The sequence below is a fragment of the Mus musculus genome, chromosome 14 (genome assembly GCF_000001635.26).
Source record: "Mus musculus strain C57BL/6J chromosome 14, GRCm38.p6 C57BL/6J".
NCBI classification, from domain to species: domain Eukaryota; kingdom Metazoa; phylum Chordata; class Mammalia; order Rodentia; family Muridae; genus Mus; species Mus musculus.
In genome coordinates, this window is record NC_000080.6 from 45,606,005 (window position 1) to 45,631,160 (window position 25,156).

General features: G+C 41.1%; 1 protein-coding gene across 4 annotated transcripts in view; it reads right to left on the minus strand.

Annotated features, from left to right (window-relative positions):
• Positions 1 to 25,156, minus strand: part of Ddhd1 (DDHD domain containing 1) — a 64,973-nt gene that overhangs the window by 12,834 nt on the left and 26,983 nt on the right. For 2 of the 4 annotated variants that reach the window (NM_001039106.3, NM_176845.5), the window contains exons 2-8: positions 23,576 to 23,749; positions 14,708 to 14,836; positions 13,265 to 13,412; positions 10,526 to 10,632; positions 8,159 to 8,265; positions 4,488 to 4,750; positions 2,934 to 3,009 (exon numbers count right to left, since the gene is read on the minus strand). In NM_001039106.3, coding sequence (NP_001034195.2) covers positions 2,934 to 3,009; positions 4,488 to 4,750; positions 8,159 to 8,265; positions 10,526 to 10,632; positions 13,265 to 13,412; positions 14,708 to 14,836; positions 23,576 to 23,749 — 1,004 coding nt within the window. Of the gene's footprint in view, positions 1 to 2,933; positions 3,010 to 4,487; positions 4,751 to 8,158; positions 8,266 to 10,525; positions 10,633 to 13,264; positions 13,413 to 14,707; positions 14,837 to 16,836; positions 16,939 to 22,849; positions 22,871 to 23,575; positions 23,750 to 25,156 lie in introns of all 4 variants that reach the window. The other 2 variants (NM_001284399.1, NM_001042719.2) reach the window with 2 other exon arrangements.

Consider the following 25,156-nt stretch of genomic DNA (forward strand, 5'->3'; position numbering starts at 1 on the left):
ACATTTATTTAGTCAGCAGGAGGAGGGGGACTCTAGAAGGACCAGAGTGAAAAGGCATCTTGCAGGTCAGATTCTCATCTTAACACCCCATCATGTCAACCTCCAACTTTATACACCTGTAACGTTTTCCAAAGAGACCACAGAATGCCTTCTAAAACATGTATGAATATTTATTTTGAATGAATATTCTGAAATGGTGTCTTTATGTTCCTGAACCTGGAGCCCTTGCATGTGCTACCACCAAGCTGTGCCCAGCCCAACAAAAAGCACTGCGAATACCAGGGACACAGATGATACAATCCGGTTCGTCTATAAAGTGAGAAGAGAAGAGCTGGAAGAAACAGAAAATCAAGCCACACAGGTGCCTCATGTCTATAATCCCAACACTCATGATACTGAGGCAGGACTGGGTATTTGAAGCCCACCTGGGCTACACAGTAATTTCAAGATTAGCCTAGGCTAAGTGGCAAGATTCTGTTTCCGAAGATAAAAAGAAGGGCAAGGGGCAGGGATTGGCTCAGTGGGTAAGAGCCCTTATTCTTTAAGCCAAAGGACCTAAATTTGAATCTTCTGGATTCATGTAAAAGAGCAAACTCTGGGTGTGATTATGCATGCCTGGAGCCCCAGGGTTGTGGGGAAGCAGCAGGATTCTGAAACTCTACAAACCCAGCCACCCAGTCAAAACGGCATGAGAGAATCTAAAGGCAATAAGGCAGGTGATAGATAGAGGAAGATGTCTGACTTTGTGCTCTGATCTGTTATGAATATTGGGCAAACAACCTCATACTCAAGTGCAGGTACATACACACTCATGGACATAGACACATGCACACACTCACACCAGCCCTCCAATATACCAAAAATAGGTGAGAGGAGAAAGTTATGACATTCTGGGCAAAATGCTTCCTGACTGGCTCGTCTCTCCATAAACATGTTAAGTCGCTCCTTCCATATGGAACAGCTTATGATGACTGCAGTGTGACGAACATGCAGAGGACTGTACTGTTCTCTGACAGGAGGTTAAAGACCGCTTACTTATGACTGCTAAATAATGACAAGATTTAAAAATCATTTTGATTGTGTACATGTATGATCTGTATGTAGGGGGCATGTGTGTACCATGTACACATGTGGAAGTCAGAGGACGATTTCATGAAGTTGACTCTCTCCTTCTACCTGAATGTGGGTTGCAGGGTTGATGTCAGGTCACTAGGCTTGCAAAGCAAGCACCTTTCCCTGCTGAGCCATCTCACCAACCTCCAAGACTTTTGAAAACAAAAGGGAACTTTAAGTGTTTAGTTTAGCTCTGTATTTACTCGCATATGAGTAAACAGATGGATTTAGAACCGTTCCATGGCTTGGCTAATATCACTAACTGGACAGGACAAAAATCACGGGCAAACCAACATGTAACTGTGCCCATCACACACTGACACTTGTCACTGCTCTCAACAGTCAACTGAGACAGGACAGATACCAGCATTCTCAAGTCACTGTCTGATGGCGACCCACATTCCTGCTCTATTCTGACCCCTTAAGTCCCAAGTATGACTCACTGGGTCCTTAGATGCTCTTTAATCTAGACTTCTGCTTTCCTATGAATAACAATGAGGAGTCTTTACTAAGCTATGTATGACTTGTATCAGAAGAAACAACTATAGTATATAGGTTCTAATCATGTGGTACCAGATGTGTTCTATCTACCAGATACATTAAATATATATGATAGTGTTGGTAGAGCTGGAACTCAAATTGTAGATTAGGATAATTCTGAGATCATATTCTTTAAATGCATGTTTCAAATTTACCATTTCATCTCCTGTGTAGTCCTAGGCATTGGACCTTATGCATGCTGGCCTAGTACTTGCCACTGAGTTATGAGCACAGCTCAACAATGTGCTTTTTAAATGTTTAAGTTAAAAGAAAAACAGTGTGTGTGGGGGAGCCAGAGAGATGGTTTAGTGGTTAAGAGAACCTACTCTTTTACAGGGGACCCCAGTTTAGTTCCCAGCACCCTCTGACAGCTCAAAACTGCACATGACTCCAGTTACAGGGATCTGGTACCAGCTATGGCCTCTGCAGGCACTAGGCACATGTGTGGCTTACATATAGACAGTCCCCGATGCTCACAAAAATAAGTAACAGTTAAAGAAGAACTGTAAGCCAGAGGGTCAATGCAGTTTTCCTTCTATCATCCATGTTTTAACCTGCACTAAGGCCCCATAGAGGAGACACAGCAAGAACAGGCAGGGTGGCGCACTGGGGCAGCAGAGATCAAGTGTCAGAGGCTCATGCCATCTTGTATCGACGACGCAGGTAAGAACGTCTCCTTCCTGAGTGCAGTCAGTGCTGACACCCTTCCACCTGACCCTTCGCTAGAGCACTGTCTTAACCAGTCTACTAACCAGTTTCACTCTGTCCCTGGCAAGCAGATGGCACTTCCTCTCCTTTCAGCCTGTTGACAAGTCTTGAAAATTGCAGCCAAACTAAGCCCGTGACCCTTGTCTTGGGAAATGCCCAACTGTCTACCCTGAAATGGCTCCTGTGCACTTCTCACTTGTGCTGCTGACCCAGAGTTTTGTCACTTTATCCAGCAATCACGCCACACATCTGCCTCAACTTCTCCTCTCCTTACTTTTATTTTCTCTTTTCTTTGACTTGGCCAAGTGTAAACTGAGATGAGGAACAAGTGTTCATTCTTTTAAAGCCGTCCACCCTCTGGTGCTCCTCTGCTCTGCACGCGGCTGAAGGGCACTGACAGACACACCGTTATATCCCGGTGCTGGAAAACCATCTTGTCCGAGCTGTTTTTACAAAGTGTGCAAGCACACACATATGCTCGATAACCCCTCATGACTGGACTCTCAGTTGTTTCATGGCCCATATCAAACATTCAAGAAGCACTGAGACAAGGAGACGCTGATCTCCCTTACCTTAAATTTTAAGGCAGGTGTTTGTGATATGGATGGCGCCTTCAATCCGTGCAGCCGATCTTCTATTTCCCTCAGCCTAGGAGGCAGTATGAGATCACACACACACATTTATAGTTTCACTACAAACACCACAGTGCTGTATTAGAGGTTTACTACTATAAGTCAAATGATGGCCTTCACACTACCCCATGCACATACATAATCAATCAACCTACCATCTATCTATCTATGTATCTATGTAGCTATGTATCTATCTATCTACCTACCTACCTATCTATCTACCTACCTGGTCTATGTAGCTCTAAAACCCATACTTTATCCTCTTCTGTTCAGTCGTTTTAGAAAGTCTTTCCCTTTTCTAGATTTAGTAAGGAGTTTTATAGGTCTTTTCATGGCTTTGCTCCCACCTACTTTAACTTCTAAAGCTGCCATTGTCTGTCCACTACATGAGGAGCCTCGGCTTAGCGCTTCTCTGCCGCAGACTATCAGAGTCATCGAAGTCTGCTCACATGTAATACATTTGCTTAATGTTTCTTTCTCAACAAAGCTACAGCTCACTTTTTGATACAGACTTGCTCATTTACTTGCTCATGTATTTCCTTAAGACAGTCTCATGTAGCTCAGGCTGACTCTGAGCTATCTAACAAGGGCCATGACTACAAGTATGTTCTACCATGACTTCGCCTGTTTTTTATTTTGAAATGTGCTTTTTAGATTTTTAATCGTGTGTGTGTGTGTGTGTGTGTGTAAATGTGAATGCACTGCCTGTACAGGCTGGAAAAGGGTGTTGGGTCTCCTGTGGCTGGGGTAACATGACTGTGAGCTGTCTGACATAGGTGCTGGAAATCAAATTCAGGTCCAGGGCATGTTTCACCAGATTTATACATCTTAAATGTTGCTCTGAGCATTGTCAAACTTAATTTTCTTTCTCCCCCCCCCCTTTTTTTGTATGCAGGTTTTTCTCTGTGTAGTTCTGAATGTCCTGGAACTCACTCTGTAAACCAGGCTGGTTTCAAATTCAGAAATCTACCTGCCTCTGATAAAATGCCATTTTCTTCCAAGACTAAAAATCATTTTGCTATCATAATATTTATGTTTATGGCATCTCACAGGTCAAATCCTGAGACAACTATTCTAAAAGTAAAACAAAGCCAACATTTTGTGAGTAAAAGCTCGTCGGCTAACTTAACTGCTTTTATACAGTGCTAAACTATCAAAATCTGTGTTTTTCATTGTAGACTTGTGTCAGTAAGTGAATGAAAATAAAAAAGATGAGAATGCAAGTATTAATTAAAATAATGTAGCAGAGAGTTTTTCCTTCCACTTGTAACTCCGTGCTTTCTGTGTGCACGTGTGGGAACAGAGGAGGGCACTGGGTTCCCCAGAGCTGGAGTTAGGGGGAGTTGTGAGCAGGCTGATGTAGGTGCTGGGAACCTCCTCTGAAAGACTCTTAGCCATGGAGCCATCTCTCCAGACCTAACTAAGGCTTTCTCTTACAAACATGAACAATTCCGTAAGGACATTGCCAACTCCTTCAAAGGCCAGGGCTGTTACCGTCGCTTTGTTATATAGAGCTCGTCAAGAAGATGCCGCTCTTCATAGCTCATCCACCGCTCGTCGGGCAGCTCTTCCTCCTTCTGCAGCAGCTGCTCATAGAGTCCACCTGGATTCCAGCCCATCATGATGTCATAAGTGATTACACACCCCAAGGAATGGGACACTATTGAGACTTTACCCCCTTTCTCTTCAAAGTCTGGATTCCGGGAACAGAAAAGGGAATATAATCGATTCAGCTCTTGCTGAAGGCCTTTAACTAGCTGTTTGAAATAAGAAAATATAATATTAGACTTTTCACTGAGTGCTAGCAACTTTATTTCTAAATGCAAATTTATTAAGAAGAAAAACAAACATGACGGATGAACTACAACTAGGTTATCAAATTTACTCAGGTACTTTAAAAAGATATAGGAATGGAGATACATATATATGCTGCAAACTGTATCACCACTACAGAACACACCACAGGCAGGTTACCCACAAAGATCCTTTTGTAGGATTTAAGTAAATTACACTAGCCAGCTTTCAAGTAGATGGAAAAAAAAAACCAAAAAACCAAAAAACCTTCCTTTTAGATGTCAAAGATAAGATCTCCAAAGACCCCTAGAAATTTCTACTTCAGTTCATCTTACTATATGTCAATTCTAAATTTTTATAGTGTGCAGGCTGTGGTTATAGTAAATATTTAAAAGAATATGCATTTGTGACAGATATACTTTGTCTCTGTGAAGCTGTTTCCCTTGAAGTGAAACATCAGCAAAAACTACTGAGCTAACATAACCCGCCTTTCCCAAATCCACGAGAATGACGCTGTTTATCCCTCCAACCTGTCCTGGACCTGACCAGTCCTCCTCCTCCTCACTGCTCCTTCTAGCTGATTACAAAGCTTCAGCTCCAACTTTATCTCATTTCTTAACAAGCCAGCTGTTGCTCCTCTCCTCTCCCCTCCCCTCCCCTCTCCTCTCTCCCTCCCTCACTTCCTTCCTTCCTTCCTTTTTCCTTTTTTTGCAGCTTCTAATTTCAATCATGTCATATCAAGAGACAACCAATCTCCATCATCTGCTACTGAACATTCTTCACCAGAGTGCATAAACTGGCATCCACTCTTGTGCTTTATGACTGCAAGGCCCAGGGATGACAGGCATGAAGGCCTGGCATCCTTTGCTGACATCTTAGCGTACAATGAAACGATGCTGAAGCTAAGCTGGGCTACTGAAACTGTGCAGTAAGTCTGTTGTACATCTTCTGGTGAAAAACAAAGTTACAGTTTTTCCCTTGAGAATCTCAATCTCAGATTCAAGAGACCAAGAGGTGACCTAAATTAACTGCTGTGGAGATGAGAGTCCCTTCTGCAGCACCTCTGGTGGTGGTAGCTTGCATCTACACAGTCGTGTTTCCATGCTGAAGGGAGTGTCCCTTCTTTTAAGACAGCTTTGCAATGGTCTTCGTCTGAAGAACCGTGTGCTCCTCCTAGTTACTCATCATCGTTTATGCTGAAGAGTAACTCGAGAGATTGACTTTTTAGGATTATTTTATGTTTTATGAGTGTTTTGTTTGGATGTACGTCTATGTAGCACAAGTGCCTGGAGGATGCCAGAGAGGGGTTATGATCCCCTGGAACTGGAATTTGGATGGCTCTGAGCCATCATGTGGGTGCTGGGAACTGAACCAGGGTCCTCTGTAAGAGTAACAAGCGCTCTTAACTGCTGAGTCATGTCTCCAGCTCCAACATGGGGGATTTTAAATTACAGACCTTTCTTTTATAAACAAACAAACAAGAGCACTTTCGCCCACCTCTTGGTATGAACTGCTTTTGTTCTTCACAATGCTTTAAGAAGCACTACCCAGAATTCCCTGATGGTATTACCTAGGAGAACTGTTAATTTAAAATATAAACACAGGCTCCATTTTAGACTAAGTGACTCACAACCTCCAGGGGATGGAAAACTGTTTTTCCCCTCTTAACTTTGATATTTTGTTTGTTCACTTTTTTTTTCTTGAAGATATAAAACAATACAAAATAAAATTAGTACAATCAATCAAATGTCTGGCCTGGAGCCGGCACACTGCTCTTTCAGAGGACCCGTGTTCATCAGAGTAGTTTGCAGTACCCTGCTAACTCTAGCTCCCGGGTGCCGCTGCCCTTGTCTGGACTCCACAGGACTTGGGCTCACCTGCACATTCCCTTCCTCATAATACATAACTTAAAAAAAATCCACACATTATGTTTATTTAGAGTCTTCTTTTGTTAACATTTATCACATTTGTGTTCTTTTTGCTTCTATAAACGTGCAAACACATATCTTCCCCAAATTTTTGGCAATTAGACTTGAGGAGTTTAGTATATACACTGTCTTCTTTTATCCCTTAATACTTCCTTGTATAGTCCCTCGAATTACAAGTAGTTCTAGTTTAACTATCCACACCACACAGCACTATTTGGATCTATTTTTTCTAATCTACCACCCACAACCCCACTTTTGTCGTCCTTCCCTGCAGCTCCCTCCTCCACTACAGACAGCAGAGAACAGGACAGAGCACTGATCAGATCTCTTCACCTCCTATGTTAGGGAGCGTTTTCTCTAACTACTGTCTTTATGACACTAACTTGTTTTGTCTTTCTCGGGTATTTCCTCAATATTATGCTGCTGCTGCACAGGGGATGGTGCACCCTCCACAGGGCACCCCATCCAAAGGGACTGTAGGTGTCCACTGTCCCTTGGGGAAACCCAGTATAGACGCTGCCTGATTTCTCCTGTGTGTAATTACGGCTCTCCTTTACGGTCCAGTGAGTAGTCTACAGGGATGCAGTCAAGACCAGGCAATCAGTTTGCTCCTAAACAAAACACTGCCCCAAGTCAATGTTCACTCGTGATTCATGTCCGGTGTCTGTACACCCAATACTCCCATGACAGCTGTAAGAATGATTTTCTAACCACAGTCAGCTTTACTGTTCTAAAAGCAAGGGACCTATTTGCTTCCCACGTATTTCTTGAATTATAATCAATGTGAAAGTTAGATTAAAAACTGGCTTGGCCTCCTTACTGCACTGTCATTATTTTATCCTTATACTGCAAGTGGTAATAATTCCTGTAGTGACTGAACAAACTGGGCTCCAGTGCTCAGACCGCTTCAGAGCCAGGCACTGGCTCCTATCCGTGTCACCTGCCATTATCTGTCTGAACACTTCCTTAGCTTATGTCATGAACTACTTATGTTTTTGTCTCTGAATCAGCTACATTTACAAAGAATTATAATTTCTCTTTATGAGAAAAACAGTACTACAAACATCTGGATGTTAGGTGTGTTCATTGTGATAAGGGGTATTTTGTTTCTTAGCTATTTTAGTATACATGACTGGGAAATGTATCTTTCTTCCTTGGTCTTCCGTGTGCTGGGAATACAGTTGAGCACCACCCTCTTGCCTTGTTTTGAGACAAGGTCTCACTGTGTAGCTCTGCTTCCTGAGTGTGGGACTAAAGGTGTGCCCTGCCAGTTCTGGCCTTTCTCTGTATTTCTAAGGAGTACCAAGTGGTTGGTCTTATCAGGACAGGCCTGTCTGGGAAACCTTTGGTCTGGAGCTGACAAAGTCCCTATTAGATGAATCCAGCCTGGATTTGCTGTCCCTGTATAGCCCAGCAGCATGGCGGGCTGGCCAGGACGTTTACCTCATCCCTGTAGAGTGGGCTGGTGTAGTACATGATGTCCATCGCGCTGCTGTTGAGCATGTCCCTCAGGCCTCGCACTTTGTCAGGAGTGATGGAATCAACTGTGTCTGTGAGAGCAGAGCAACCAAACCAAACTTAGCAAGGTTACAGGGACAGTTACAGAGGTCACTACTGAAATATTAAACACCAGTGGGGCTCGTTCCTTCTTGCAAAATATCTAAGACGAAACCAAACAAAACCAAAAACTAAAAAGCAAAAGGCAACAAAGAGCGACACAGAAAGGAAAGGAACGTGGAAGGATGGGGGCCATTATTAACTTTTGGGGATCTATTTACCTTGAGCCTGACCATGCCCATCTGGCATGGCATGCTGGCACTGCTGAAAACCAGCAGCAAACAAAACCTTTCTTATGCTTCCTATTTATCTATCCCTGGTGACCCAAGGACTCTATGGGCATGCACTGCCAGATCCCATATACAAACAAAGGCGAACGAACCTGCTATGGGCTTTGAAAATGGGACAAAGTATGGAAGGGGGACAGAGTCTTAGGCCTCAGTCGCTGCACTGCCCAGATTGTTTAGTCTGTATTTATTCTGTAGTTTTAGCACAACACAGTAAGGACCAGAAGGCACCACGATAAAAGACTAAGACTCTCTATGTGCTCTGAGCTAGTCTCCCAAATGTTTTTCTAAACTGTTGAAAGCTTTGGTCCAGCTGATGTATAAAACAGGCATCTTTCTCTCTTTTAAGCATTTGCCCCACAGGATAACCAGCTTCAGCCCTGGGCTGCAGGGCTGCTCTGCACGGCTCTGCTGTGATCAGGCTCCAGCATCAGCACAGGAATGTGTGAGGCTCGTGCTGCAGCCCTGCTTTATCTGCCTAGCTTTGTCCTGACATTAAAGTGTTTCAACTTCAAAAGTTAAATCGCTCCAGCCACCGAGGAGGACATGACTCCCTGACTCAGTTCTTGGCTATTTTGGGCCCTCTGTTCTACAGTCATTTCACAGTCAGCTTACTAAGTTCTGTGAAAAATCTACAGACCAATTTGAGAGTTAGCATCTCTAGAATATTCGACCATTTAATGAGGAAAATCAACTTTGTATTTAAATTTTCTATATTTTAATAGTACTTGTACTTTAATATTTAAATGTATAAAATTAAGCTAAAATTACGTCATTGAAAGTTATACATTTTATATAAAAGTTGGATATTTAAGTTATTCCTTGGTGTACTGCATTTTTGATGTTATTTTTATTTCTTGCTGGTCTACAGAAAAGCACTTATTTTTGCACATAAATCCTCTATGTCATGACCTTGCTAAGTTGATCGGTTCTAGTGATTTTTCTGTGATGTGTGCGTGTGTATTCTGAGCAGATAGCAGTGACCTGTGAGCCAGAACTGGTGCTTTGAATTCTTCATCCCTGTCATCCCTTCTTCATGCGTTACTATGTGCAGAGACAGTAAGCAGCATAGAAATCATTGTTTTTATCCTTTTACGACTAGTTAGTACACTGGGATTTGCCATAGCATGCTTTAATTTTGAGATTCATGCAGAGTAAAGCTGATTATGAATTTAATACTTGTACAATTTTTTGTAGCCATGCTGTGACCAGGACTTCCATGGTCTGCCTTTCCTTCCGTAAGTTCTGGCCGTCCCTGGCTTCTTCTCTGCCCCTGCAGTTCTGCCCTCCCACTGCTACAAGATTGGAAGCAGAAAGAACAGGATCTTTCTGGCTGACTTCCTCCAGTTATCTCAGTGCCTTCCAACTATCACCAGTAGGTAACACCCAGAACTCAGGGCTCAAGAGGCAAAGGCTGGAAGGCTGTGAGTTCAAGGCCATCTGGGCTACAAAGGTCAGACTGTTTAAAACAAAACCAGTGCCTGGGAAAGGAGTGGGGAGTGTGCATGTGTAGCAATGTGGGGAAAGTGTGTGCTGGTATCAGAGAGACCTACATCTCCTCCCAATCACAAAGGACACACACACACACACACACACACACACAGTGTGATCTATGAGGTCTGCATGGCAGTCCAAAGACACAAGTCAATGCTAGTAATTTTAAAAACATTTTTCCCCTCAAATATGTTCTTGAATAATCTGGAACAAAAAGTGAAATATACCCTAAGACAGAAAAGATCTGTTCATGGTGTGTACGTCCAGCTGGTCTGGAACTGGTTAGATAAACCACGCTAGCCTTGAACTCACAGAGATCCTGTATTACTGGCCAAATGTTGGGATTAAAAGCATATGCCACCACACCTGGCTAGGATTTTATTCTTAATAAAAATAATTTTTAAAATCTGTATATTTATTCCAGAAAAGTTTTGTCACTGGCTAAATTCATTCAATTTCAAACAAAATATACCTCCATCAAGAGTAAGCTTTGATCGCCATTCAACAGGCAGAAATTCAACATGTGTTGCATGGTTGGAAAAATGCTTTTCTTCCATTTTCCTTGCAGCCTCTCTCATCCTAAAAAAAAAAAATAAAGCAAACAAGTAAACATAAGACAAACTCTGGGCATAACCTCGCACACATGTTGAAATACCTCACATGGCCACCTGTCCCCATTGCCTGCCGCTGCCTGCGACTGAGCTGAGCTGCAACTCAGCACTGCTTTGCCTCAGTTACTTTCCTGTCTGTCACAGGACTTGAGCTGCTCCTGGGTACAGAACATTCTAGATGGCACGGCTCATGGGGGATGTGAGAGCACAGGGAGTGTGTCCATGCTGTGCTCACCTCCACCCACCACCCAGTCATGGACTATCTAACTGAGATATAATTAGATCAATTCTTTTCTTTCTTCCTCTCCTCCCTCCAGCATCTCATATCCCAGTACTCGCCTCTCCTGTTCCCTCTCAAATTATTGAACACACACACACTGTATAAATATAACCTGCTAGGTCTGTTTAGTGTTGCTTCTGTGTATATAGCTTCAGGTCTGCCCATGTGTTACTGGATAACAATTCGGGAGCTCGTCTGAAGATGACTAACTTTCCCTCCCTCTGAAGTAGTTACTTGCCGGTAGCTCCTCCTCTAGTGACTGACCGGCCCTCATGAGTTTTCCGCCATCCATGTTAGCATGTCTAGTGGTGGTCTTCCCTATTACATCCACAGGACGCCATCTTGCAGAATCATTCCTCTGGCTCCTGTACTTTTTCTGCTCCACAGACTCTTACCTTTTCTTTATAATGTAAATTGCGAGTTTTTTTACTTTAAAAATTAAGGTGTCATTGAACTTACTTTTTTGGTGTCAGTTATGTGAATTTTACCAAGTGGATAGGATTATGGTTGGTGCAACATAATGAGGATGCTGAAGGGTCACTGTAAAAACCCTCATGTTATCCCTTCAACAAGTGCCCCTTCCTCTCATGGTCTGAACCAAATCGCAGACACCACATTGTTTTATTTCTGCTTCTAGATCCTTCATACAAACACTGAGCCCAAGGTTTCAAATCCTTGAGGCGAATGCTGTACCAGAGTTACGCCCTGCACGTGTGAAGTCAATGCTCTACCACTGAGCTACATCCCAGCTCTCTTATCTCTAAATAGCATATTTTTCTAAAATAACATCTACTTGATATTATGATGTTGCAATTGAATAATTTTTACTTTTAGCAAACACGTAGTTCAGTGGCCTCATTTCCCCAGCTGATTATAAAAACTGTTATAACATTTTATATAACATTAAAATATTTTATATTTATTTTATGTTTCAAATAGTACAGTCCACTCACTGCAGATGGTAGACAGGTTTCAACTGTCTGCTGTTAATTCACCACCTCCCGACACACCACTTGTCTAGAGAGTTATCTACAGTCTGTTTGCTAATCGCATCCGCGTGATGTTATTAACATGGTCTTCCTATTGTATAGCCCTTGTGAGGCAGTAGTAAGCTACAGAGGCCAAGCCGTTGTCAGTGAGTTTGGAAAGATTCACAGGCTTCAGCCTTTCTGTGTTATGTTTTGTACCTCAAGAAATCAAACTTCTCTTTTACTAAGGATCTCAGGGAGGCTCCGCCTGCAAACCTCCTTCTCGTGATCCTCAATATTTAAGCAGAGGATGTATCAGGACACAATTATTGTGCCAAGTAATATACAACTCACCATAAAACAAAGTCAGAATTAGAGCTGTGAGATGCTTTAACGGAAACCAAGACTGAAGCGCTCAGGCGCACCAGTGTCCGCGGCAACACAACCTGAGTTGCACGAAACTTTTGCTTTAACTTTCCAGCAGCTCAGTGTTTATTGTATGCAGGTTACTGAGATCTACTTCCTAGCATCAGACAGCGCTCACTTCAGCAATAAGGAATTTTGTTGGCAGTCTTCAAGTCTGATAAATTATGCTTTCAGTAGTGAATCCAGTGGTCTCAGGCACTGTAAATCTGAGCTCGTCAGTTTGCTTTATTTTGGACAAGAGCCAAACTGGATACAATACAAAAGCCAGAAGCCATTAGGAAAACAGAACCTTCCACATTAAAAAATACACCAGGCATGGTGGCACATGCCTTTAATCCTGGCACTCAGGAAATAGAGGCAGGTGGTTCTCTTGCGACCTTTAACCCTAACAGCCCTTTAACACAGCGCTTAGCAGCTTCTGAAACACACAGATCCCCGCACACATATCCTGATATAAAGCTGAGATGTATCAGTTGAGGAGGTAAATAGTCTGCCTTGTGTGTTCGTATCCACTGGCCTCTGTGTAAATGTCCAGAGTTGTTTCCTCCGGAGCAATGAGTGGGCAGAGGATATTGAAAATTGTCAGTTTAAACAAATTTTAATCTTCTCAGAGTTGGACAACTTTAAACGATTTTAATTTCTGAAGCTCATAGAGCAAGGAACAAACTTAAAACCAGATCTTTTCCTGCTGTCGACCTTAAATCAATTAAATACATTGACTACGGCTTTCTTATCTCTCTCGCTCCTGCAGTGGAGAGTGAGGTCAGACTTCATTTAGATACAGGCACTCTAGGTTTGGTCCCGACCATCACTGAGCTTAGAGAGTTGATACTGGGAACATGGAACTGAGGCTCTGTGTACCTGCTTATGCCGTAGGTGGAAGCTGGGACTCTGGACTTGGTGTGGAGTGTGTGCACAGTACTCACATGGCTGTGTTTTTGATGATTCTTCCTTGGTCCATCTTCTGTCCAATGCCGTGCACAACAAACACGATATGAGAAGTCTGCGACGGCTTGTCTTCCAGTGTGGCTTCTTCTACATAACCTCTGTGCAGTCTGGTCCCACTGCTGGAGGCTGTGGGGAAATTACAGCCCTAGGTTTACTACTTGCACACTAGGTTTAAAGAAAGAAAAAGTAGTAATAATAAGACTATATAAAGGTATTTCACTGGTTATACAAAGAGGAAATAAAATCCATAAGATTATATTGATTGACATAAAACAAACTGGATACAATACAAAAGCCAGAAACCATTAGGAAAACAAAACCTTCCACATTAAAAAATACACCAGGCATGGTGGCACATGCCTTTAATCCTGGCACTCAGGAAATAGAGGCAGGTGGATCTCTTGAGTTCCAGGCCAGCCTGGACTATATACAGCGAGTTCTAGAACAGCCAGGGCTACAGCAAGATCCTGTCTCAAAACAACAAAACAAAACTTATCAAACAAAAAAACAAAAAACAAAACAATGATGCATGAAAATTGGGGAAAACTAAGCAAAATATGAAGCCTACTGTTATAGCATATATACAAAGAGGGTTTACTAATCAAAAAGTACATATATCCAATTAATGTTTTGTGCTTAAGATATAAGTAGGTACCTCACAAAGTGAATATAACTAGCTATAGATATAAAAAATATTCACATACATTTATAGCAAATTAAAAGAGTGGCATAGTAACATTTTCTTGGCCTTAAAAAAATAAAATAAAACATATTTTCAAGCTTATTGAGGATGCTCTATCTTCCCTAAAGACCTAAAACATTGTGTGTGAAGAACTGTGTGTGAGAGATGGGCGCCTCAAGGCATCACCCTCACCCTCCACAGAGCAGTGTCTCGCTCTGCTGCCAGGCAGGGTAGCTGGCTCTCCCTCTAAGTAGCGCTAGGAGTGTAGATGCACACTATGCCTCTAGCTTATGTGACCCCAGATGACTTGAACTCAGGTCATCACACTGAAGGGGCAGCCTTTTAATCTATGGAGCCATTTACCCAGCCCTTCTTTTTTTCTTTTTAAACTGTAAAAGGCCAAGAAGCAATTCCGTTAGCAAAACTTTAGAGAGTTGTGTTGTCTTTCTCACATCACCTTTCCCTCCTCTCTTCCTGCACTGAAACTGAATCCATTTCTAGCCTCCTCTTCTTTTACGCTACATATCAACTGCCATGTTCAATTGGACTGCACTCACTCATGACTAGCAATTCCTGTCCTTGTCAGAGTATTCTAAATTCCTAATTCTGAGCTGATGAGTGACTTCACAGGGTTCTTGACACTGAACTTCTACTCAAAATATAAATTAAAAACAGAATCTGAATTATCTACTTTTGCTCCCCCAAATTTTGACAAGCCACAATAACATGTAAGCATTACCTTTAGAAAAGCCCAGTTTTTGGGTAACGGTTCTCGCAATTTTGGATGTTGTTGCGTCACTGTAGAGATAGACTTCATCCATGCTGTGCCAGTCCACGTGGTTCCGACTCAGCTTGAAACTGTGAACAGCTGTTGTACAAAAGAGAGAGACTGCAAGTTCTCCAAGACTGATCTTCCTTGTGCAAGACACTCTAACACCCAGGTTTCTGACTCAGTATTCTCTAACTCAGACACCATGGACTTCAGGTCAGTAGAGAAAACTATGTCACATAAGCAATGCATAGAACCTTATAAAAGAAGTACTACAAGGAACAGCAGAGTGCCAGGTATGACTGTAAATATCAAGCCCTTGTATGTAGCTAATATGTTTTTTGATTATTAAGAAGCTGTATCCCCAGTGGTATGGCTCCTCTTCCTGACTCTAACTCTGTCCCTCTTGTTGATTTTACTAAAAGTATCAAGGTACGTAAAATTTTTACTCAATGTGAGACAAAAAAAGACAGTATAATGTACTAGAATATAAGGTACATTGGGAATGGTATTAAGGACAGCTATCACTTGACAGCAGAAATACAAAAATGAAGGTTTAAGAAGAATTAACATTTATGTGGCATGGCTACTGAATTTCTGTAACTGAGATTAGGCTTATTGTGCACAAGGTCTTAAACGCAGATGCTGATGAGGAATCCCCAAGCTCACGAGGCAGGCGCTGTGAACTGTTCACTTCTGCATCTCTAGTGTAAATACTGTGTTCCGAGTGTGGAGCATCTATGTGAATCCAGTAATAGTGCAGGAGCAATGAACTGGAGATTGATCTACTCTATCAATTCATAATTTGTTAACATGCATTTTGAAGGTTTAAATTTTCCTTTATATATTGGGCACTTAAGTAAGAGACTTCCATAGTCTTATCTTCTGAAAACTGCTATTTACCATCACTGTGTCCAATTATCATTTTGAAATCTCGTTATGGCAAAAACTGTATCCCCATTTTAGTCATAAAAACCTGATGCAGAAAGAGAGTATTTTGCTCAAAAGCTAGTAACTGGCAGGGTGCACCTGTTTTACCTAAAGATGAGTTGTAAATGACCTCAAGTTAAGAATATAACTCTGGGAGGCTAGAGACATGGTTCAGCAGTTAAGAGTACTGACTGTTCTTCCAGAGTCCTAAGTTCAATTCCCAGCAACGACATGGTGACTCACAACCATCTGTAATGGGATCTGATGCCCTCTTCTGATGTTTCGGAAGTTAGCTACAGTATACTCATATAAATAAAACAATAAAATCTTAAAATATGGCTTAGCACTTAAGCTCCTTTAGAGGACCAGGGTTCAATTCCTAGCACCTACATGGCACCTAACTGTCTGTAACTCCAATTCCTAGGGAGTCCTTGGCATGACATAGTGCACATAGATATGCATACAGGGACACATAAAATAAATAAATATTTTTAAAAGAATACAGTTCTGTGTAGGAGGGTTCAGTCCTGGTCAAAACCATAAGGCATGCTGTGGCAGCGTGTTCCCCATGAGAAGACACAGCACACTAGAAGAAAACTCACTCCTTACATTACAGATAATTTAAGTTTTATCAAAATCAATTATGTTACTTACCTCTACTGACCTGTACGTATGTACATACGTGTGTGTGTGTGTGTGTGTGTGTGTGTGTGTGTGTGTGTGTGCGTGCATCTCACAGGATTAAGATTCAATTAATACAACATACACTAATAGCTTTAGTTCACAGAAAGCAACCACGGGGTCAGACTTCTAAATAGCTTTTTAAAAGCTAAAAGGATTAAAATTTTTGCAAGGGCTTAATAACTACTTACAAAGCAAATTTTTGTTGAAATAGTTCTGAGCTACATATGTTTAAAAGATTGAAACTGATGAAATATTTAAAGAAAAGTAACAAAAAAATCTAGCAAAACTCTGTTCCTCTGCAAACCAGTTATATATAGTCTTAACATCTTAAGAACATACACATATGACACAAAATAAATATATACATCCGTGTAATAACGTAAAACTAAGGCAAATAGCACAACAGACACACTCTTAGAAAGGCTAGCACTTCTATGCTCTAAGGCTGGCGTGAGCTACAGAGAACAGAAGCAGGTTTACCGTACCTTGGGAACGCTTTCGCTTAAGACCTGTGGCATCTGTGCTCTCCTTATATCCTCTCCATTTGAACAGAGAAGGGAGGGAGAAGGGAGGGAGGTGGTAGACAACTAAGAAAGCAAAAACACTGAGCTTCAAAGGAAATTTAAGTGAGGTTTTCTATTCTGCCTCTGCCTTTTAGCCCTAACTTTTAGAAACTGCACTTGACAAACATTATTCTAAATGCTTTCTAAAATGCAACTCCTAGTTAAAAGACCAGTAAAGCAAAAATTAGTTAATGTCTGTCAAATATATATGCTCTACTTTTATTGAAAGGAACAAAGACAAATAATATCTAAATTTACCAGTGACAGACAATTACATGATCATTTAATACCTCTGCAAGCTGTAAGACATGCAGGGCATTTTAAATGCTAAGCGATTTTCTCTATCTTTATGATTCTGAAGATTATTTATGTCACCGAATTTTGATGGCATAGCCACGAGGTGATACACACTCTGAGAATACAACCATGCTTTAAACAGCTGACCTAGCTGTCCTGAGATAGCACAGTATACAGTCCACCGAATGCCACCCATACAGAGGAATGATGGCTTCAAGACTGCTTCCGAAGCAAGGCTTCCTTTCATTGACTGAGACAGCTGTTGATGACTTAAAAGTGAAAACATTTTCAAGAAAATCAAATTGAAGGCTCTACTTTCAACCATCTCTTTTGGAAAGACTAGTGATAATGTAACAAAAATAATTTCATTAGGAGACATATGCTGTGATACCTTGTAGGCATTAAGCAGACAACACAGAAAGAAAAAAAGCCAAGCAGAGAATTGATATTTGACAAATCAGTCTTAAAGCCAACACGCTCCTTGTCCAATTTTGCTAGCTACGTTACTGATAACATTCCTTATACTTAAGTGATTATTTTAGTACACTTGAAATGGAATCTTATAAATCAGTTAATTATTCAGTTAACAAATCACCAAATGTTTATGATTTAATTAAAATCTATATTCTAATATATTCATCTTCACCCTCACTCCCTTTTACATGAACTCAACATTCATAGATTAAATACTGCTTAAATAAAGAATCTTTCATTTTTGTTGTATATACAATTGATGTTATATGCAAAGATTTGTGCAAAAAGGGTTTTTGCGAAATTCCTACAAGGCATTAAAAACTGCACCTACACATTAATTACTACATCTGCAATGCAATTAGAAGGCTGTAGGCCTCTAAACTAGGGCTAAAAGCTGGGTGACAGCAGAGCTATGAGATGCCTCTGACACAGTAGGAAAGAAAGAACATGGAAGCAGGTTTCTTCCTGCCTCCTGCTTTCCTGTGTCTCCTCATCAGGCACCAGGAGCAGACAAACAAACCAAATAAACTAGGGAAAAGCTGAGGCATAGCTAGGGGGTCAGATGGACACACACACTTGGTAATTTACTACACAGAGAAACAAAGACTACATTTTTAGGTCTAGCAGTAAAACAAACCTGAACCAAATCCCACATTTACCAAATCGAGCTCTTGGGACACACACGGGCCACCTGATATAAAATCACGTGAGCACTTTCAGAAAGCTGGTCAAGACATAAAATGAGTTCTTGCCTTTCAAAAACAATAGCATGACTCTAAGAAGATAAGCTCACATCATTACATAGCTTTTTATTCCCAACAGAAACTTGGACTTATTGAAAACCTTTTTAATAAAATGAATGGTATGGCTCTTTCCCTTTACATCCTATTTCCCCTTGAGAATCACTTGCTAGGGAGCTTAATTCTTGTAACCCCAAACCCAGAATTACTTCTCTTTTAGCAGAAGAAAAGCCTTTGCAAACTTTGCAGCTAGAGATCATTCACTGGTAAAAAAGATGTTCTATTTCCTTTGTCTTTTGTTAACTATAAAGTGTAGCAGTTCCTATGTACCACTGCAGCAGTATGCATGCATTCATGCAACTGAAGATGCTAGTTTATAAGCTGATAACATTTATTAAATGTTTACACAGTAAAGTCTTGTTCAGTAATCAGCAAATACTGAAATGTTAAATTACTTAGAATCATTTCCTTATAAAGAAACTTTAATCGCCATGTAACTCTGAACATAGTTAGTTTATTTATCCACAAAGCGGGCAAGTTAATAATTCCTGTAAGAGAAACACACAATACCTTTTTCCTTGGTGAACACTGTCTGGAAAACTAGGACTTATTCTTTTTTAGGTGGGGGCTTCCATAGGCTGCCTCAAATGATCTTTTGCTGAGGTTCTTTTCAAGCAATCAGAGTCTAGTCTAGAGAAGTACCATGATGGCTAGCACTGATCTGGAAAAGTCTTACTCTCAGGGGAAGCAGGTGGCCTTGTGCATCTCAAACTTGCTAACTCCAGCAAAACTCCAGCACTCTTTCTTGGGCTTCAGGTAAATTAAAGAAAATGATAAAAAACAAATCATAAAACTGCAACTCCAAACTAGAAGATGGGGACCCTCAGCCGCCAGACAGTCTTTGGTGGAACAGGGCTACCCTCACACTCAGAAAGGGCAGTCTGCCTCTGTCTTTGGAATGCTGGCATCACTCTGGCACCTCAACGTTCTTACCCGCTTCCCACAGCTGCGGATGCTCACAGCATCCGTGACACTGTAGCAGCGGAGCTCCTCGCTCGAACTTCTGACCCAGGACTTCTGTGTGGGTAATTATTAGGTGGTGGAGATGAACCCTGGGCCTTCCCCGTGTGAGGCAAGCGCTTGGTGCGACCTGAATCTGGAATACAAGCAGGTCTGCGCCCGTGTGCTCCTGCTGGTGGCCGAGTCTGAACAGAACAGGCGCATCTTATCTGTTATTTGGTACACCAGCCCTCAGTTTCAGTCTCTCTTACGGTTTTTTACTATGAGATTGAGGTTGTGCACTTTGTGGCCAGAGCGATGCACAGTATTAATGCATTTAGGTCAACTTTTTAAAACCACCATATATACCTGGATGAACTGTAATCCAGTATTAAATGTGCTTACAGAATTACTTACTTGAAGGCATAACTTTATTTAGATTAGTCATCTTAAGTGCATGGATGGCCTCACAGTAATCACTATGTTAGGTAAGATTTCTCGAGGCGTGGGGCTGGAGAGAAGGCTCAGTGGTTAGAAGTGCTTATTGTGCTTGCTGAGGACCCAGGCTTGGATCCCAGCACTACAAGGCAGCAGGTATCAGCAGCTCCAGTTCAAGGGGATCTGATGCCTCTTCTGACCCTGGTAGGCTCCTGCCCCCAAGTGGTGCATAGAAGTGCAGTCAGATGGATATGCGCGTGCGCACGCGCGCACGCACGCACGCGCGCGCGCACACACACACACACACACACACACACACACACACACACACACACGTATGTAATTTTTCTCCTAGCTACTGGGTGAGGGAGGAGAATTAACTTCAAGTATCTAAATCACAATAATGATCATCTTTTTGTGGGCTCTCTTTATTTTTCTAGTTATTCCAGACTTACATCATCTAATCCAATGCTTGTTTGGACACTGGGATGAAAATCTAAAGGAGGTAAAACATAGACATATCTAACCCACCATGGCAACAGCTACTCTAGACAGACATGGTCAAAGGTCCTTTCTTATTCTAGTCAAAGTAGTATTTTATTCTAATGCTCCTGTAGGCAAGAACCTAGTTTCTTTGTAATTCCCTAAAATACTAATGACCTCCTGCTCCTGGTAATTTTAAACACTTGCATGTACTGGACGACGCTACAGAGAGCCTGTTAGTAACTCCCATGGCACTTACTCAAACTGTCTCACACTGACCATCCTGCACCTATCCTGTGGGCTCTCTCTTCTCTAAGATCCTGAGAACTCCAGGGGGAGATATATGCCTTTATATTTTTCTCACAAAAGTGCCCAGCACAACTTGGAGGCATTAATAATCTTGACAAAGAAAAGTCAATGCTTTATCACCACACATGAAAAGATTTATGTTTAAAGGATATTTTCACCCCAAAAAGAGTAAAATTGAAAACGTCAGAAGTGTAGAAAGCCAAAACAATCTAAAGGAACATACATTTTTTGTTAAATATTTTAAATTTGAGGTATATTTCCCTAAATGGTGGCTCTCTGGAGGGTACATGATGTTTCTGTAACATCACCTGTAATTTTCAAATACAGTACAAAATTTCCCAGGATCTTCAACGTTAAATGTCACATCTTAACCTCTGAGTATATATTTAGCATAATACCAAATAGTAGATAAAAGGGCAGGAAATTATATTTTTGATGAATTGAACTAACAATGTTAAGTCTTTACCTATGCCACAACACAACTAAAATTTTTATCTTAAACTAAGAGTGGTGTTGTGTGCCTGTAAAGCACTTGGGAGGCAGAGGTTAGAGGTCATCCTCAATTACATGGAGAGTTCAAGGCCACATGGGACTACAGGAGACCCTGTCTCAAAAGAAGAAAAAATTTCTTCTAATGACCTTCAGGGACTCATTTTAAAAAGGACAGTGTAACAGTTTAGATAGTTCTCTTTCTTTCTCGTTCTTTTTCTCTTTTCCTTCTCTCTCTCTCTTTCTTTTTCTTTTCTTTCTTTCTTTTTTTTTTTTCAGAAGGGTCTATGTAGTCCTAATTGCCCAGCAACTTGCTACATAGACTACTAGGCTGGCTTTGAGGGTTGGCACCACCATACCTGCCTAAACATATTATTTCTAATTAGAATTTTACTGCTCAATGTGCATCTTAAAGACCTCATATAATGTTACATTAGCTGAGATTTAGATCTTCCTCTTCTCCATCTTTGTCTGTCTGTCTACCTGCCTGCCTGTCTGTCTCACACACACAGAGGGAGAGAGGGTAGGAGAGAGATACAAACAGAACAGAGAGAAACAGAGAGGCAGGGACAGAGAGAAACCTATGAAACCTTACTCATACAAATAAACTGTTTTTAGGCATAGTAAGTTTGGGCAGTTTGAAGACTGAAGTATTTGTTACATTTAATATTTAGAGAGAAGGCAGAATACTGAGTTTACATGAAAAAGAATTTGATTGTGAATATGACTGTAAGCAGGTGGTAGAGATGACACAGCCCTGCTGAGTCCCTGCACAGGCTGACTGCAAAGGGGAAGTGCAGTGAGGACTGGAGCAACTCCCTTCTATGTGTGTGCTATCCTCCCTGCGAGCTTTCAAGCACTAACCGTACTGACGAGCGTTGACAAAACTATGTTTGCTATATGAATTGTCACTCTTGAGATAGAAGACTTGAGGAGAAAAAAAAAATCCCTCAACTCTGCTTTGTCTAGTAGCGATGACATTGTTTTATGACAAAAAGTTCTGTCCTTCAGACACTATGAAGTAGGTGTGTGGCAGTTCTAGTAGTAGTGGTGAGAGACCATTCCTTACCTTCAAATCACATTTTTTGTTGCACAAGAGTGAAGTGTTGTTTCTCTAGTTATTAAAGTGTTACATGCAGCCAGTCTTATAGAGAAATCTTTTCTCTACACTGGTGGGTAACACCTTTAGCCTAAATCTGACAGCAAAATAAGGAAATGCTTGAATCTACAGATCAAGAGACTGAGATAATGTATTTAAAACTCAGAGCATGGTCCCTGCAAATTACAAGAGAGTTATAGAAGTGCTGGATTTTCACAAGCCTCCTCAGTCACCCTAACTGGGGAACAAAAGCCAAGGTAGAGCTACACTTCTTTTCTTGTGACCAATGTATGGATCTATACGTACATTCAGAGAGATGACAGACAACAAAAACAGAAGCAGAGGAAAAAATGAGCAAAAGAGAAGAAACCCAGTGAAGGCCTGCGGACAGTGAGGAGCCGCATCCCGTGAATTACCTGATCAATACTGGGAGGGCTTCTTGGCTTCAGAGAGGTTTTATGGGGTAAGGAAAATGGTTTCTCAAATTGTACTTTAATTCACTAGGTTTGGCAGGGCTTGCCAAAAGCCTCCCACATAAAGACAAGCATGGAGGAAGAAACACTGAGCATCATCCACACAGTCTAAGCTGCCTATTCATCATACTCACCAGAGTAGTTGATCCCACTGCCTGCAGCAAATGGAATAATAGAAGGGGTTTTAACTTCACCACACATTTTGAGGTTTATTCAAGATTCAGACACATACTGAAAACATGGCAATCTTGGCAAGTCTATAAGGTTCCTAATGGCTGAAACAAAGTTACTTCTGAGTGAATAAACTAAGGAGCATGCTTGCTTTAAATTAGAAACTTGTATTTATCTTCCAGAGATAATTAAAAGATAACATAAAAGCAATTCTGGCCTTTAGAATTCAGGAAAAGATTACTAAGGTACTAATAAAACTGCTTTTTTATGTGACAGCAAGAAGGGTTTTATAAGTTCTACTTTCTGTGATGACTCAAATTGCCCCAAATGACTAACTCTGAGTATAATATAAACATTTTGTAAATATATGGTAAATTGTGCTAGTATTGTGCAGTAAAATATATATACTAAGTAAAATAATTCAGAAATTCATAGCAGTTTTAAATTTAAGAATAGTAAAATGTTTTAAAAAAAACAAATTTTAGAGCTGTGGGTATAGTTGTGGTAGAACGGTTGCCTAACATGCATAGGCCTGATTGCTAGCACCTCAAGGCAACATCATATTTAATAAGCTCTGCCTATTACTAGAGTTACCAGCAATATCAATTACTTACGTTTATAGAACACACTAAATAACTGTACCGACAACTTTCATAGAACATACCAAATGCATTGACTGGTCATCTTACCGTCTTTTCCATCTAAGGATTTTGACACTTCAATATCAAAATTTTCTTGCATCTGCTGACCCCTAAAACAACTGAGATGTTCTTGCTCAATTAAATTACTTTCTTCTTCTTCTAGAGGTTGCCACGTCCCATCAATAAACCACTGTCCACGCATTACTGGTATTTTATCAGCTTCTGAAAGAGAGATCACAAGATCAGCCTCTCACAGGGAGGCACACTAGCTATTCCCCAAGCAGGCTTTTATGACAGAGCATAATCATTTAAGGTAGAGCAAGCAGGCTTCAAGCCAGATGTACCTTCTCTGCTTGTTTCAGTCAGAGGCTCACTCTGGCCCTTAGTCCCTGGCCTCTGCCTCTTGAGTGTGAGGACAGGTGTGACCCACTACACTTGCTGGAGGGTTTTCCAGTTATCAAGATTAAGCTATCTAGACAAGGAATGTCTAGTATATTGCTTTATCATTAGGAAGACAGATGAGCAACTGTCTATGTATGTGAGGTCCTGTGTAAGCCAGGTGTGGAGGTTAAGGGCTTTAATGCAATGTTTTGTTGGTAGTTCAAGCTTATCAGGGTAGCATTCCAGACATAGTGTCTAGAGACTGTGAACACAATGATGGGCTTTTTATAGGTCATGTTGGAACATGTCATCTTGAATCCAAAAACGGTTTATAAAAAAAAAAAGCAAAACTAGGGTGGCATTTACCATAGTATCAGGGTGCTTGCAGAGCAACACCAGGTCCCAGGTTCAATTCTCAATAACAGCACAAAGTTAAGACAAAACAAACAACCCCCACAAAGCCAAAGACTGGTCAGGATGAAAGTTAACATTACCCTAAAAGTAGAAGCAAATAGAAATAAATGAATGAGAAGATACACACATGCACACACACATGCACGCACACACAAACACACATAGAAACATGCCTTAAGCTTTCAGCAATAGTCACATTGTTAGTCATTTGAAGCTGTAGGCTTTGATGAATACATTAATTTTGTGGATATCATTAGTATATAAACTGATGACATGAACACTCCATGTCTTACTGTTCATAAAAGAAAAAACATGTTCATAGACAACAGCCAGAGGCACCTGGAAGCTAGCAAGAACCTCGACATGCTGATAGGCACTACACATGTAGTTACAAGGACCTTGATATGCTGAGACGCCTGATACGTTGATAGGGCCACAGGCGTATGTTAATCAGAGAGTCAACTGTCTCTTCTGCCAGGGGTATGGGAAATGGCTCCTTTTGGCAGAAGGGAATCCGTTCCACAAATTCCTGAGAACTGCTGGCTTTTATCTAACTACAAGAAAGCCTTCCATAGTCTAGGTTGAGTTCATTTCTTGATAATTTGGACTGTCTTTTGAAGTTTGGGGAACTGGGGGTTTCCCTTGGACCTGACAATTAGAATTTAGAATGTTAACACAAAAGAGATTAAAATATAAAAAGAAACCTCTGTAATTATAGATTTCAATGAGGAATATCAATGTGAACTACAGATACCTTTTCTCTTAAAAGGGGGAGGGGGAGGCACAAACAGTGCATGTGAGCAACCCTAACACTGAGCTGAGCTGATTCCTAAG